Source organism: Canis lupus, chromosome 7 (assembly GCF_048164855.1).
Source record: "Canis lupus baileyi chromosome 7, mCanLup2.hap1, whole genome shotgun sequence".
NCBI classification, from domain to species: Eukaryota; Metazoa; Chordata; class Mammalia; order Carnivora; family Canidae; genus Canis; species Canis lupus.
Genome location: NC_132844.1, coordinates 61,032,948 through 61,048,842, shown reverse-complemented (window position 1 = coordinate 61,048,842; position 15,895 = coordinate 61,032,948). Strand labels below are relative to the sequence as shown.

The 15,895-nt window shown below is 48.5% G+C and overlaps 1 protein-coding gene across 1 annotated transcript in view; it reads left to right on the top strand.

The window, feature by feature from the left end:
- The first annotated feature begins 447 nt into the window (after positions 1-447).
- Positions 448-15,895, top strand: part of PPP2R5D (protein phosphatase 2 regulatory subunit B'delta) — a 21,251-nt gene continuing 5,803 nt past the window's right edge. Inside the window, exons 1-2 of the mRNA XM_072832951.1 lie at positions 448-605; positions 5,217-5,294. Coding sequence (XP_072689052.1) covers positions 579-605; positions 5,217-5,294 — 105 coding nt within the window. The 5' untranslated portion in view covers positions 448-578. The remainder of the gene's footprint in view (positions 606-5,216; positions 5,295-15,895) is intronic.

Here is a 15,895-nt window from a genome sequence, read left to right as displayed (position 1 = left end):
TGCCCTGGAGGACTCTCGGGAGCTCTCTCCACCAACTTTGCATATGCAATTAGTGCTAAGTTACCCTGATGAAGAAAGGTACCCTTCATTTTAGGGCTACTCTCCTTCCATTCGTACTGGGCGAAGGAGCAGAGCGGGTAAAGAGTGAGAGCCACTTTAGAAAGGAAGGGGCTGCAAAGAATGGCCGAGGCCGACGCACACCAGACGCCGGGAGTGCGGCACTGAGCGCTAAGCTTGAGCTTCCCCTTATCCCCGCCTCCCTAATTAAGCTCGACCCACTTTAGGGCGGGACCTCCCGCTTCAGCCAATTCTGGGAGACGAACCCTGGCGGTTTGTACTCTTCCTTTCCAATGAGAAAAAAAGGAAGCCGCTTGGCCCCAATAGCCAATCCGAGGAGGCGGCGCCTGGTTGTCAGGCAGGTTTGTAAGAGTTCGGGCCAATTGGAGGCGCAGACACCACTCGACCCGGGCGCAGCGCGCAGGCGGTGGCGAAGAGACGCCGAGCGGGCCGAGTGCGGCCGAGCAAAGCCGGAGCCGGAGCGGGGCCGCAGGAGCCGGGCTGGGTCCGGACGGGCCGAGATGCCCTATAAACTGAAGAAGGAGAAGGTGAGCGTGGCCCCTTTCCTCGCGCCTCCGCCTCGGGGCCTGCGCGGAGCTCTGGGAGAGGCCGAGCCAGGCCCGGGACAGCCCCAGTCTGACCCTCTCGTCCGGCCCCCGCAGGACTCCCGGGGCCAGCCCTCCGCCCCTGCTGCTGGCCGCACCCCCGGTCAGTGCGGCAGCTGGGAAGGCTCCCTCACCTTGCCCGGGATGGAGTCCCCACGTACACCTCCCTCCTTTCCTCCCTTCACCTACCCCCGGCCCTGGGTAACCACCTCCCTGCACATCTGCCCCACTCACAGGTCACTCCCCTGCTTTTTCTTACCCCCATCCTCGCCCCCCCCCAACCGTTTACCCGTTCGGGACAGCCCTTCATCTGAGACTGCACCTCCCTCCAGCCCACCTCCCCCCGCCCCCCATTGCGCGCAGCCCCTACTCTTCTCTTCTTACGCCTGGGCCTGGGCCCGAGGCGGCCTCCTCCACCGTCCCCTACAGCCCCTTCTCCCTCCCCGCCAAGCTCCTTGACCTAGAACTGCTCTGCCTTCTCTCTCCTCCACCAAATCTGGCCTAGGCCCCTCCCTCTAGTTCTTCCTCCACACACAAACTTGTAAGCCAGGACACAGCCCTTCCTTCTGTTGATGGAACCTCAGAACGCCAATGCTGAAAGGGACCTCTGAGCGCATTCAGTGCAATCCTTAGTGATACAGATGAGGAGACTGAGGCCCCGGCAGGGGAAGGGACTTGGCCAAGGTCACACAGCCTGCTTGGAGGCCCAGCTGAAATATCAGGTCTCTTGACTTAAAGGCCTCCTCTGTACCAAAGCCTCCCTAACAGGCATCAACCGACTTGCAGGTTCATACTAAATCAGTTACCTTTCCTAGTCTGAGCAAGCGCCTCCCTTTATTCCTAATCTTAGGATAACCTTTGCATTTTTCCAATTTTGCACTAGTACTGGATTCTTGCCTTCCTTGGGCTACACCATCCTCAAATCGGGAATCTGCCCTTACTATCAGATTAGATTTCTTTCTTACCCCAAAGGCCAGCCATCCCCAGACACCCTTGACTTTGTCATGGTGTCCTGATACGGGCTGTTTCTTGATGTTACCTTCTTTCCCTTCCTCTTCTACCTCTGTACTGCCTTCCCGTGTTCTTCATCCCTGCCTTTCTCTACCTTCTATTTCCTGCTGTTGCTGAGGTCTGACTCAGAGGTGTGGTTCCTTTGAGGTACAGACTCACACAGAGGATGCTAGGATACCAGTTCCAGCCTCCCCCAGCTTCTCCTCTCCTGGGGTTGGCCCCTCGTAAGGGCTGGTTCTGGCCTGGCACTCTGCTCTGCTCAACCACTTTCTGACCCCAGAAGTGTCTTGCTTTCATTTGCCCTCTGATGGGCTGAGTTGCTGGGCTGCCATCTCTGACCTTATCAGTTCAATTCTTTATCTTGGAGCATTCAGGGATTTGTCAGGCAGCTCTGATACTGGGTTATCCCCAAAACTTCACAGGGTCAGAGGTTCTGAGTGCAGGGTTGGTGACGGTGTACTGGGCACTGAAGCTCCTGGATCCTGGGCTGGGCAGGTTGGTGTGCTCCAGTCAGGCCCTGTGTCCTTGGGGACTGGGCCTGCTGTGATGATTTGGACAGCTTAGCTGTGAATGTTGCCCACACAAGTCAGCTATACCAGAGGCTAAGGGGCTCCTTCGAGGAGTGTGGAAGGGTATGGAATTCGGGGGAGCCAGTGAGGTCCCCACCTAGCTTTCTTGTTGAAACAGGTGCCATCTCATCTTCCAAAAAGCCTCCTTCTACTAGATGATTGAGAAGAAAAATTCTTAGACTTGCTAGAACCATAGGTATATGACCATAGTATTTGAGAAAGAATATTAGAAGCATTGGGGTACATGGACCCAGGTATCTTTGATTCCCTTTAAGGTTTAACTTTCGGCTTTGGATTTCTGGTTGCATTTGGCCTCCTTCAACGGTTCACAAGTCCTGAGGGGGAAGAGGGGTGACAGTGTGACTGAGGTTTCCCTGGATGGGGTGGGAGCAGAGAGGAGGGTGGGTGGAGGATCTTTATTTTGCATCCGTCATCTCTCCCCGTTTTCATCTCTGTTCAATCTGGTCTTGGCCATCCTTCACAACCTTCTCCCTGAAACCTTTCCTGAACCCTCAGGAGCGAGGTCTCCCTCCTCCTCTGGATTTGCAGACCACCTAAAAGGTCACTTATGGTCCTTTTGTACTCCCTTGGACTGGACTGACTTGTGGACAAATCTTTTCTTCCCCCTTGAGATTACAACTAAGCTCCATTTTGGTTTGGCATCTTCCTTGCACACAGTAGGCACTCAGTAGATGGGTGCTGAGGATGGGTGCTGAGTCAGTCCCTTGCGGGGATTTGCTCCCTCCTCTTCCTGAACATCCTGCTCTGGGACTTACCTCTTTTAGGTTTCCAAGCAGTGTACCCCTGCTCCTTTCTACTTTCTTCTTGTTTTTAATAATAGTAATAACACTGACTAACAGTGGGATTTTCCGTGTGCAGAACCATGTGCTAAACGGAAGTAGGTAATGTGATTGTTGTCACTTAAAAGATGAGGACTGAGGCTCAGAGAGGCTAGTTAACTTGCTTACGATTATGGAGCTAGTAATAGTTGGGCCCAAAACAGTGTGGGCTCCAAACCACAGTGCTGGATGGCACTTGACTCCTGGGCTGCTCTGGGGTGTGCGGTGGTGTGTGCACTTCACCTGTTCTGCAGAGCTAGGGAGCGAGGGTGGTGGGTGCGGTTTCCCCCACGCCCACACACCCAGGCAGCTGGGATCTCTCTCAGGCACACTCCCTGAGAGATAGGTTTGAGTGCTGTAGGGCTGGTGGAGGGGTAGTCAAGGGAGAAGGAGCTTGCAGTCCAGCAGAGATGGAACACATACAAAGATGGATCAGCTTTATCCAAGGGGCCCATGTCTGGGGAATGTGTGGTCACCGCAGGCTCTGAGCCATACTCCTTGGCCCTCACGAGGGGTTTGGTGTGCTCAGCCTGGTGAGTGGACAGTGGGAATGGTGCTTAGCCCAAAGAAGGAGCATCTTGTGACACCTGGAGCTGCTTCACACCTGAGAAGGGCTCTCTTTCTCCCTGCCCTCTCCTCCAGCCCACCCAGAGCTCTGTTCCCCCAGAAATCCTTGTGCGCCCATAGCCACTATGACTTAACATTTGTCACTGAAGGGGCTCTGGGGCCATTGAATGGCAGAATGTCGGAGGCGGAAGTGACTTCCAAGGTCCTCCGACCAAGTCTTCTTTTACGGCTTGAATCTCTTTCTGCTTGTGCTTTAAAGGGGTCAGGAATGCTCCTTTGCTTGAAGGCTCTTGGGACTGGGGAGCTTGCAGCCCCACAAGGCAGCCAGTTGCTGTGCTGCTGCTCTAGGAGAAAATTCTTCCTTGTTTGGAGCCTCAGCCTGTTTTCCTTCCACTCTAGCCCATGGCTCTTGGGCCTCTGGATCCACATAGGGCAAGTTGCATCTTTAGTCCACATGGAGCTCTTCATTTATTCGGTAAAACCCTCTCTTGCTCGCCCACCACCAGGACTCCTCCCTTCCATTGTTAGCCATCTCAGCCTTGCAGCTGTTGCTCTCAGGACAGGCTTTTGAATCCACTCCCAGTATGGGTTGTATTTCTCCAGAAGAAAACCTAGGATTTGCCTTTGTCCCTCCCAAAGTCTGATTGATGCTCACGACTGAGCCAGATCCTCCCAAGTAGCCGCACGAAGTGCCAAGGACAGGGGTGCTTCCGCGTCCCCCAGTGCCAAGCACTCCACACTCCGTCTGTTAACCTGGATGGAAGGTCATGGGTGCTGTGGCAACCCTGGCACGTGGATGATTTGTGTTGAGCTTGCAATCAGACCTAAATACCCAAGTCTTTTTCACATTTTCCCTGTCCTGTCCCCATGTAGTTGCTTTTTTTGGCCCAAGGCATAGGAAGAGATGCTGGGCAGGCCGGAGCTCTGAGCCAGCGGCCCGGTTCCCGAGGGAGACTTCAGACTAGCGCTCATCTTTGTAGCCATTCAGGGTCTTACCCTTATCCCCGTCTCTGTGCTTGTCCGCCAGGGCTTTCTCAGGATGGTTCTTAAACCTGATCATTCCAGTAGCACCCTCTAGTCTGGGTGTTATTTGTAATTTCCCCAAAAGGCTTCCAGGCCTTTGCAGATGAACTTGGGGGAGAGTGGTGACTCCCTCTCCTCCAGTATGAGAGCCTTAGGTACCCCCTTGCCTGCTCTAGCCAGAAGCCAGTCTGAGTAGCATGTTCCATGGTGCCTCCCCTTAAAGCTCCTCTCCCTAATTCTTGACAGAGACCCCCCAGACCCTAACTCATACACCAGCCATGTCAGGTGACAGAACATTATCTTTCTTGATTGTTGTGTCTTCAAGATGTCTTCCTGACCAGGTTCCAGACTGTTTGGAGGAACTGACTCCCTTGTGTACTCCAAGCTCTCCTCCCCCAGGCTAGGTATAAGGTAGATGCTCAGTGATTATGATTGATTGATTGATTCAATTGGACAGAGATAATTAAAACAGAGACCTAAGGGGTCTAGAGGAAGACTCTCCCTTCCCCTGGCATCTGCTAACTACCTCCATCTTTCCTCTTCAGGAGCCCCCCAAACTCGCCAAAGGCACGGCCAAGCCCAGCAGCTCGGGCAAGGATGGTGGAGGCGAGAGCACCGATGAGGTAATGAAAATGGGCACAGCCCTAATTACTGTGCAGGCACCAGCTTGAAATACTTGCTGGCTAGTGGGGTGAGGGATCCCAGGGGGCCAGAAGTTAGCCCGGCAGAAGGGAAGGGGACTTCCCCAGCCTGAGAGGGGCTTGGACAGCCCAGCCAGGTAGCTGCCCTCAGGCAGCCAACCCCCTTTGGCTGGTGTAGAGCAAACGGAGATTCTGCAGGTCTTCCAGACTGCCCAGCAATTCCTGTGAAAGTCCTTTTTCCATCTGCCAACTTTGAGTGATGAGAATTCCTTTGTCCCTAGGGCAAAAAGCTAGGGGTACCAGGTCCTGGGGAGAAGGGGAAGAGTACATGGGCACCCAGGGTGGGTGTGAGTGGCTTCAGCCCGGCCCGGAGTAGGGCAGAGGGTGGGGAATGACTGGTGTCCCTGAATGTGGCAGGCAGGCTGGGCCCACTGCCCTTGGTTCTGATTATGGGGAGCTCCAAAAGGACAATCATGAGCAGAGGTCAGCACAGCTTGGCAGTCTAGGGCTATAAAGCAATAAATGGCAAGCAGAGAGAGCACTGGAGGGTGGAGAGGTTTAAGTCCACAGTATGTCCAGGAGTTTGGGAGTGTACTCAGTGGGATGCTCAAGACGGTGGCCCATCCTATGAACATGTTGAGCAAGCTTCTTGGTTACTTAGAAACTGATGGTCCTGAACAATTCAGAGGGATGGAGGACAACAGGAAATAGCTCTCTAATTATGGGCAGAGCTTGTGGGTTTTTTGGGAAGAAGAGATCGATTAACAAGTGTTTGGGGTTAACCCTGGATTTAGATTTTTCTAGGTCTACTTCTGGTCCTTATCACCCCTCTAAAGAGATACAAGCACTTTTCACACTTTTGACCATCGTTTTAGGACTCACTTAAGTAAACAGAAGAAGCAGGATAGATTTTTCCCCATTTTACAGATATGGAAGTTGAGGATCACAGAAGATGAATTCCTCCTTCCTCTGCACTGACAGTAATCCAAACATGTCTATAGGATAGACCTACACTTGGTGGTGTAACTATCTGTCCAACATGTGTTTCTCCCCACCAGACTGTGGATTCCAAGGGAAGGAGCTGGGTATGCTGGAGCTGGTTCATTGCGTTTTCCCTGCACCTGTGTGCTCATGCACTTGGTTCTTTTTTAGAGGCAGGGGGAGGGTTTTTTTCTTTTTTTTTCTTTTTTTTCTGTCTTTCTTTCTTTAAAGCAATCTCTACACCCAACCTGGGGCTCAAACTCATGACCCCCAAGATCAGGAGTCAAATGCTCTGCTGACTGAGCCAGCCAGGTGCCCCTCATACACTTGGTTCTTAATAAATCATCAGCGCTCCTGGGAAACACTCCCTCTGGGTTCAGTCTCCCCTGTAGGAATGGTGACATCTGTGAGACCCACAGGGAAGGTGGCTGGGAGCTGGCAACTGACATTCAAAGCAGCAAGAGAGACTTAGAAACAGGATTTAAAGGGAAAGAAATGAATAGTCAGGGGGCTGTTCTCATCGTTTGCCTAACTAACTCCTACTTGTTCAGTTACTAGATAGATTGATCTCTTGTCCTAAAAGCAGCCTTCCTTGGCCACCTCCCCTTTCCTCCCTGCCAGGACATCGTTGGGGCTCCTGCTATTTGCCCTTCTGGCACCTAGTCGCACCCCACAGCAGTGTTTAATCCCAGCTGTAATCAAATAATTTGATATGAATTCGTTGTTTATCAGTTTTTACTTTTTTTTTTTTAAGATTTTATTTATTTATTTTCATGAGAGACCCAGAGAGAGGCAGAGACACAGGCAGAGGGAGAAATAGGCTCCACATAGGGAGCCCAACACAGGACTCGATCCTGGGACTGCAGGATCACGCTCTGGGCTGAAGGCAGGTGCTAAACTGCTGAGCCACCCAGGCGTCCAGGTGCCCCAGTTTTGACTCTTGTGTTAGCATGTGGGTTCTGTGAGCCTCCCCTTCAATGCTGAAGGGCCTGGCACTCTAGAGGTATCAGTATTTGAATGCATTGATGACCATAAAGCAAACCAGTCAACTTCAAAAGAGTGGTGGAAGTAACCTTAGAGTCTAACCTTCTGCTTTCATAGGTAGGAAAATGAAAGCTCAAACAAGGTAAGAAATATGCTGAGACCAACTGCTGGGATATCTCCACTGCCTTTCTAGACACATTGGTTAAAGGCAGTGGATTGATATAAGGCCTTTGACAAAGGAGAGTGTTGAGTTCACCTTAGGCTCTGTTCTGTGAAGTGTTGCTCAGGGCTCACCTATGTGAGGCAGCGACAGGAATTCTGCATGATTTTCCAGACGTGCACCCTGGTGGCCCTAGGCAGAAGAATGATGGGAAAGTTGGGGGCTGGGCTCAGGTCATCGAGAGCTGTTTGGCACAATCCTTTCCTTGCTTTTTCTAGTCCAGAATTTAGAGGCTCTTCTAACTAGATTTACCCTCCATCATGCATTTGCTAGAGCCTTTTCAATTGATCCTAATAATTATAGCAGCCACCATTTATTTTATTGAGCAGCTACCTGTGTGTTAGTTTCCTAAGCAGCCATAACAAACAACCACAGACTAGGTGGCTTAAAATAACTGAGATTTATTCCCTCACAATTCTAGAGGCCAGAAATCTGAAATCGATATGTCAGCAGGCCATGTCCCTCTGAGGTTCTAGGGAAGACTCTCTCCCATGCCTCTCTCCCCAGCTTCTGGTGGTCTTCACCAGTCCTTGGTGTTCCTTGGCTTATGGATACCTCACTCCAATCTCCTCCTCTGTCTTTACACGAGGTTCTCCCCTGTGTGTCTCTATGTCTCTATGTTCACATTTCCCTGTTTTTTTTTTTTTCAAGCTTTATTTATTCATTTGAGAAAGAGAGAGTAAGAGCAGGGGGAAGGGCAGAAGGAGACAAGCAGACTCCCAGTTGAGTGGGTAGCCCAACTTGGGACTGGATCCCAGGACCCCGAGATCATGACCTGAGCCAAAACCAAGAGTCAGATGCTTATTGACTGAGCCACCCAGGAGCTCCTGCATTTCCCTCTTCTTAGGAGGACACTAGCCATATGGGGTTTAAGGACCACCCTAATTTGATTGTGTCTGTAAAGACTCTTTCCAACTAAGGTCACATTCACAGGTGTCGGGTTGACTTGATTTTGAGGATGGACACCATTCAGCTTACCAGACTCTGTCCTAAGACCTTTGCTTGCATTTAGTCTTTTAATCTCATTTAATCTAGACAACACTCCCCTGAGGTCATTCCATTATCGTCATCATCCCCATTTCACAGATGAAATTGAGGCTTAGTGACGTTACATAGTTTGTACTCAGCCAGTAAACAGTTGAGTTGGAATGCAATCCAGTGTGGTGTGGCTCAGGAGCCAATTCTCCTGTGTTCTTAATGATATGATACACTGGGTCTGTGATTTTTGAAGAGTCTTAGAGCGGAAAGGAGCCTTGAGAGATTAGGTCAGACTCACTGTTGACCCACTACTGTAGGCAACGGTCCTTCCTGGTCTGTCTCTGAAGGAAGCAGCTCACTGCCCTGGACTCTGTACTGTGCCCTGTCCTGAGTTCTGGGTGCAGGGGACAGAGGGAGGAAGAAATGATCCCAGTCTCACCCACTTCAGCGTGTCCTCCCAGTAGCCAGAATTATTACCCTAAAGACTTGTTTTTGTCTTATTGATCCTCTACTTAAAAAGCTCTGTTGACATCTCATGGCTTATAGGTTAAAATTCAGACTCCCACTCTGGACCCCTGTGAGCTGGCCCTACTCCATTCTTCCACTATCCATCCTGGTTTCTCACCCCGCTGGACTTCCCATCTTCTGATACAAGCCCTTTTCTGACTCTGGGCCCTTATGGGTGCGATTCCATTGGTGTGGCCTGTTTACTTTTCTGCTATGTTTCTTTGCCTGCTTAGCTCTGTTTGTCCTTTGAGAGCCAAATCAAAAGTCACCCCTTCAGGGGGCGCCTGGGTGGCTCAGTGGTTGAGTGTGTCTGCCTTCAGCTCAGGTCATGATCCCGGGGTCCTGGGATCAAGTCCTGCATTGGGCTTACCATGAGGAGCCTGCTTCTCCCTCTGCCTGTGTCTCTGCCTCTCTCTCTGTGTCTCTCATGAATAAATAAATAAAATCTTAAAAAAAAAAAAAAAAGTCACCCCTTCAGAAGTGTCTTCACTAATTGTTCAGCTAGAGTTTCTGTTCCTCAGCAGCATTCTCTGTTTCTTTATTTCCCTGGTACCAAGAGCTGCCTGCCTGTTAGTCTTGCCCATTGGACTGTGAGCTCTTTGAGGGCAGGGGCCACATTTTAATCACTAAGGCTTAGCATGATGTTTTAGTCAATAAATGAAGGAAGAAAATAATGAAACACAACTAGATAGAGCTCTGAGATGTCAGGAGAGGAGAGAATACTTCTGTGATCTTGGGGGTTTTAAACTAAAATGATCTTTTTTTTTTAAGATTTTATTTATTAATTCATTAGAGACACACACAGAGAGAGGCAGAGACACAGGCAGAGGGGGAAGCAGGCTCCATGCAGGGAGCCCGATGTGGGACTCGATCCCGGGACCCCAGGATCATGACCTGGGCCAAAGGCCGGCCCTAAACTGCTGAGCCACCCAGGGATCCCCTAAAATGATCTTTATTTGACTATTAATTCATTGAACAAAAGCTATGATTTTTTTTTTTAAGATTTTATTCATTTATTTATGAGAGACACAGGCAGAGGGAGAAGCAGGCTCCATGCAGGGAGCCCAATGTGGGACTCGATCCCAGGTCTCCAGGATTACGCCCCGGGCTGAAGACGGCACTAAACCACTTAGCCACCCGGGCTGCCCACTTTTTTTTTTCTTAAAGTTTTTATTTAATCTCTACACTCAATGTGGGGCTCGAACTCACAACTCTGAGATCAAGAGTCACCTGGGATCTCTTTCTTACAGTACTGTTTTTTTTTTGTTTTTTTTTTTTAAGTACATTCCGATGCCCACCATGGGGCTTGAACTCAGGACCCCAAGATCAAGAGTCAGATGCTCTACCAACTGAGCCAGCCAGGTGTCCCCTTAAAATACTTTCTCTCTCTTTTTTAAAAAGATTTTATTTTTTATTTTTAAGTAATCTCTGCACCCAATGTGGGGCCAAACTCACAACCCTGAGATCAAGAGTTGCATGCTCAGGCAGCCTGGGTGGCTCAGCAGTTAGTGCTGCCTTCAGCCCACAGTGTGATTCTGGAGACCCGGGATCGAGTCCCACATCGGGCTCCCTGTATGGAGCCTGCTTCTCCCTCTGCCTATGTCTTTGCCTCTCTCTCTCTCTTTCTCTCTCTCTCTCTCTCTCTCTCTGTCTCTCATGAATAAATAAATAAAATCTTAAAAAAAAAAAAAAGAGTTGCATGCTCTACTGACTGAGCCAGCCAGGCGCCCCATAATACTTTGTATAGTGCTTAATTTCTATCTCATACTCTAGGTTTAAATATTTAGGTGTGATTATTAATGGTGGCTATGTTAGGATCTGGTTGGACTAGGATTTGTTCCGGGGCAAGTTTAGTGGCAGTCTCCTGAATGTGAGTGTGGTGCATAAATTTGAAGTCCTACTTGATTGCTAGAGGCCTGAAACTAGGAAAGCTTCTTGGAGGTGGGAGGAGCCGGCACTTCAGGCAGAGAAGATGGCCACTACAGAGTCTCATAAGTGGGACCAGGAGAACATAGTAGAGGGGGAGAGCAGGTTGCCTGGGTTGCCTTTGGTCAGCGTCCCCCCATGCTGGGAGGGTTGCAGAAGGTTCCCCAGGGGACTTAGCTGCCTCCCACCTCCACCCCAGGTCAGTAGGGAAGTTATAAGCTGAAGCTTTGGGGCACCTGGGTGGCTCAGTCAGTTAAGCGTCTGACTCTTGATTTTGGCTTGGGTTGTGATCTTGGGGTGGTGGAATTGAGCCCTGCATTGAGCTCTGCGCTCAGCAAAGTCTACTTGTCTCTCTCCCTCTGCTCCTCCCCTTCTCGCATGCTTAAATAAATAAATAAATAAATAAATAAATAAATAAATAAATAAATAAAATCTTTAAAAAAAAACAAAACTGAAGCTTTTACAGGGCGCCTCCCTGGCTCAGTCAGTGAAGCATGCAACTCTTGCTTGATCTGGGGTTGTAAGTTCAAGCTCCACATTGGATTTAGAGATTACTAAAAAATAAAATCTTAAAAAAAATGTTAAAAAAAAACTTGAAGCTTTTAGGAGAAAGTTGAACATGAAGTGAGTCGCTGGCATAGCCCCATGCCTCCCTTCTGACAAGCATGTTTCCTAATGAGGAGTGAATAGACTGGGGAATGCCTCATTGAGGCTTGGCAGCCAGGCGCTTTGCTGGCTGGACCAGCTGTCTCTCAGATGCTTCTTGTGTCTGGGCCTGGGAGCCAGTGGTCCTTATAAAACCAGGGTGGCCCAGTGGGGTGGGGTGGGGCAGGCTAAGCTCAGCTACTCTTGGGCCACCCCTGCTTTCAATGATGCAATCCTAGTGGGAAAGAGACCTTAGGCTTCAACCTACTGGTTTTTAAACTTTAATTTTTAGCCGCGGGACCCTCTGTTCTCTTAACCTTACTCGGAGAATGGTAGGGAAAGCACAGATTTGTCCATTTCTCTGTTAGCAGAGAAAATTGAGGCCTTGCTTCTCCCTTTCTGAGGTGAATGCCTCCCTTCCCTGGATCTCCCCCTAGAACGAGGTTTGTGGAGGTGCAGGGGGTCATCTTATCTGGGAGGATGGAGAGAGACATGCTCTTCCTCAGAGTTTTGTTCCTCAGCTGCCACTGAGCGCCTTGGCCTGGTATCATAATGTTCCTCTCTCCTACTCTGCCCCTGGCTGACACCATACAGTGCTCTGTTATGATGGTTCCCGACTTGGGACAGGAGATGCTTGGGCTTGGCCCCCTGTCAACCAACCACTCAGACCTTCATTGAATGCCTGTTAGGTGCCAGTGCTGAGGGGACCCAGAGGGATGCAAACCAGGGCCCTGGCTTTCAAGGGACTTATCTAGTTGGACATGTGAACACACTAAGCAAGAGGCATCACCAGGGCTGATCACAGAACCAGTGAAACAGACAAGTAATATCAGGAGGTTGAGGGTGGGGACTGGACACTGAAGGCTGGAGTTGAGGCGGCTTTTTGGAAGAGGGTGGGAACTTATTAAATGGATCTTGAAAGATGAAATGCTTTCTTGGGTGCCCCCATTGTATTTATTATTATTATTATTATTATTATTATTATTATTATTTTTAGAGAGGGGGTCAGAGAGAGAGAGAGAGAGAGAGAGAATCTTAAGCAGGCTCCAAGCCCAGCACCAGGACCCAATGTAGGGCTTGATCCCACAACCCTGTGATCATGACCTGAGCTGAAATCAAGAGTCAGATGCTTAACTGGTTCCCTCATTTTATTTTATTTTATTTTATTTTATTTTATTTTATTTTATTTTATTTTATTTTGGTTCCCTCATTTTAGACCAAGAAAGATAATGGACCCATAGGAACATTTGAGGTGTACTAGCTTCAGGAATTTCCAGGTTGCATTCCTAAAATTCAGTGATGAGAAAAAATTAATCATGATAATCTTAGGAGACACTTGTAAAGCTTTTCTGTGAGCCATATAGTGTTCAGTTAAATCCTTATTACAACCTTATGAGGTAGGTACTATTGCATCTCCACTTTACAGATGAGGAAACTGAGGCAGGTAGACTATTAGGACTTTCTGGAGGTTACTTGGCTAATAAATGACAGAGCAGGAGTCAAACCCAGGCAGTCTAGCATGGGTCTGTTCTCTTGACACTAAGCTCCACAGATGAGGGTTTGGTTGTTCCTACAACAGGGAAATGAAGGCTTGAGGTAGGAGTGGGTCTGATGCACACCAATCTCTGGTCTCCCACCCCTCTGCCTCTCTCCCCTGTCTCTCATCATGGTGGGATCCATCTGCCATATGCAGGAAGAGAGATCCCAGACTCCATGGTGCCTTGCACAGTCTAACCATTTTCACCCTGGCTGAGTGCTGGTTGTAGCAGGAGAGGTGTGTGGCGGCTGCCCTTGCCCCATTTCCTCGCACTTCTCCAGTCAAATTAGTGTATGGAGTGGTCATTTCAGGTGGAGGAGAGGCCCAGATGGCCAGAAAGGTAATGAGCCACATTGGACCCACCCACAGGCCTGTCCCAGGCTGGATCCAGTGCTTCTCTTCTCTCTTCTGAGTCCCAGATAGGTCACAGGCTTGACATAATTGTTTCTATAAAAAAAATTCAAGCCTACAAAGCATAACATTTCTGTCCTCCTCCCTTTCCCCTATCCCAGAAGATTTCACGTTCTCTCATTCTTGTGGTAAGAAGTCAGAGTTTAGGGAGGAGGCTGGAGGAGTGGTGGGGATGGCAGGTATGAGGACAGACTTCTCCTGTGGTAGGGGCACCCACCTGGCCATGGCCTCAGTCCTCTGGGGACTAGAGTTGTCCTGTGGCTCAGCCTCTGCCCTCTCCCAGCAGGTAGTTACCTGACAGTACCCGTGGGTGGACAGACCTGCAAACACCTGTGCGTAGCCTTCTGAAAATGGGTTTGATGGGGTTCCAACACCCGCATCTGGGAGGAAGTAAAGAGATTGCTCTAAAAAATTAGCTGTTTTTCTCCAATTATGTAAAAAGTGTCAGCTTATAGAAAATTTTATTTTTTATTTTTTTATTTTTAAAAAATATTTTATTTATTTATTAATGAGAGAGAGAGAAAGAGAGAGAGAGAGGCAGAGACACAGGCAGAGGGAGCCCGACGTGGGACCTGATCCCAGGGCCCCAAGATCACCCCCGGGCCAAAGGCAGGCGCTAAACCGCTGAGCCACCCAGGGATCCCCCTTGTAGAAAATTTTAAAAAGAAAAAAGTCATATCATTCTGCTACAATAGGAGATAGTCATGAACACGGTGGACTTGCTCTTGTTTTTTCCTTCTTAACTGGGTTTTGGGTTCTGTGCATGTGTTATAATGTGGGTGAGCTCATTTTGCATGTACAGTTTTGCATTATCCTTATTTAACTTAGCATAGGAAGCAATTTTCTGTCATTACATAGTTTTAGACTTCATTTTGTTTTATTTTAAATTTTTATCAACACGACAACATGTACATCATCCGGAAAGTCAGATACTACCCTTGGCTTTATGATGAAAAGAGCAGCCCCTGCATAGCCTCCTACTCTCCTGCTGCTCCATGGTGACCACTTTCACCTCCCCTTTCCTTGGAAATTGACTTCTGTACTTCCAAATAAGATTCTTTTACTGCTTTTTATTTTTTCTTTAATTTTTGAGTGTTAGATAGTATCTACTGACTTTTCTACTATGGAGAATTAAGGCCTCAGTGTCTTACATATCCAATACAGATGTCTCCTGTGCTCCCAAAATACTTATAACCAATTTTGGGCAAATTACTATGGCTGTGTAAATGTTTTCCACAGCTGAACCATGTATGATTACATTTAGTACATTGTTTTGTTTTTATTTATTTGAGAGAGAGAGCAAGCGTAAGCAGCGGGGAGCAGCAGGGAGAGGGAGAAGCAGACTCCCCCTGAGCAGGGAGTCCAATGCAGGGCTTGATCCCAGGATCCTGGGACTGTGACCTGAGCCACTCAGGTGCTCCTAATACATAGTTTCTATAAACATAATTTAAACTCCATGATTTTCCATCCATCCATCCATGAAGCCTTTTTTTATATTAGGATTTTTTTTTAAAGATTTATTTATTTATTTATTTATTTATTTATTTATTTGAGAGAGAGCACACGCACACCTTTCAAGGGACAGGGAAGGGTAGAGGCAGAGGGAGAGAATTTCCCCCCAAGCAGACTCCCCACTGAGCGTGAAGCTGATGCGGGGCTTGATCCCAGGACCCTGAGAAAATGAATGACCTGAGGCAAAACCAAGAATCAGACACTCAACCGAACTGAGCCACCCAGACACCTCTGTCGGATTTTTCTTGAGCTATATTTTTCATAGTTAAAACTACTGAGATACAAGAGTGAATTTCTTTAACTTTTTTTTGAGGGGGGAGGGGATTCTTTTACCTGAAGAATGTGATGCATTTAATGAAGCAGTAAAGTACATTAATCTCAAGTGTGCTGATTAATTACTTTTTTTTAAAAGATTTTATTTATTCATGAGAGACATGCAGAGAGAAAGAGGCAGAGACACAGAGGGAGAAGCAGGCTCCATGCAGGGAGCCCGATGTGGGACTTGATCCCAGGACTCCAGGATCACGCCCTGGGCCGAAGGTGGCACTAAACCGCTGAAGCACCCAGCTCGCCCAAAATTTTTTTTTCTGCTTAATGAATTTTCACTTATGTTTCCGTTATGAACCACCTCCCAGATCCAGTCAAGATATAGAATATTTCCATTACTCAGAAGGTTCCAGGTCCCTTCTTGGTTAAGCCCACACCCCTGCCAGCCCTGTCCTGGTGAGATAGCCACTTTTCTGTTACCATCAGTCCATCAATTAGATTTGCCTGGTCATGAACTAGAACAAACATTTTTAGGACTCTTTTTTTTTTTTAAGATTTTATTTATTTATTCATGAGAGACACAGAGAGAGAGAGGCAGAGACACACACAGGCAGA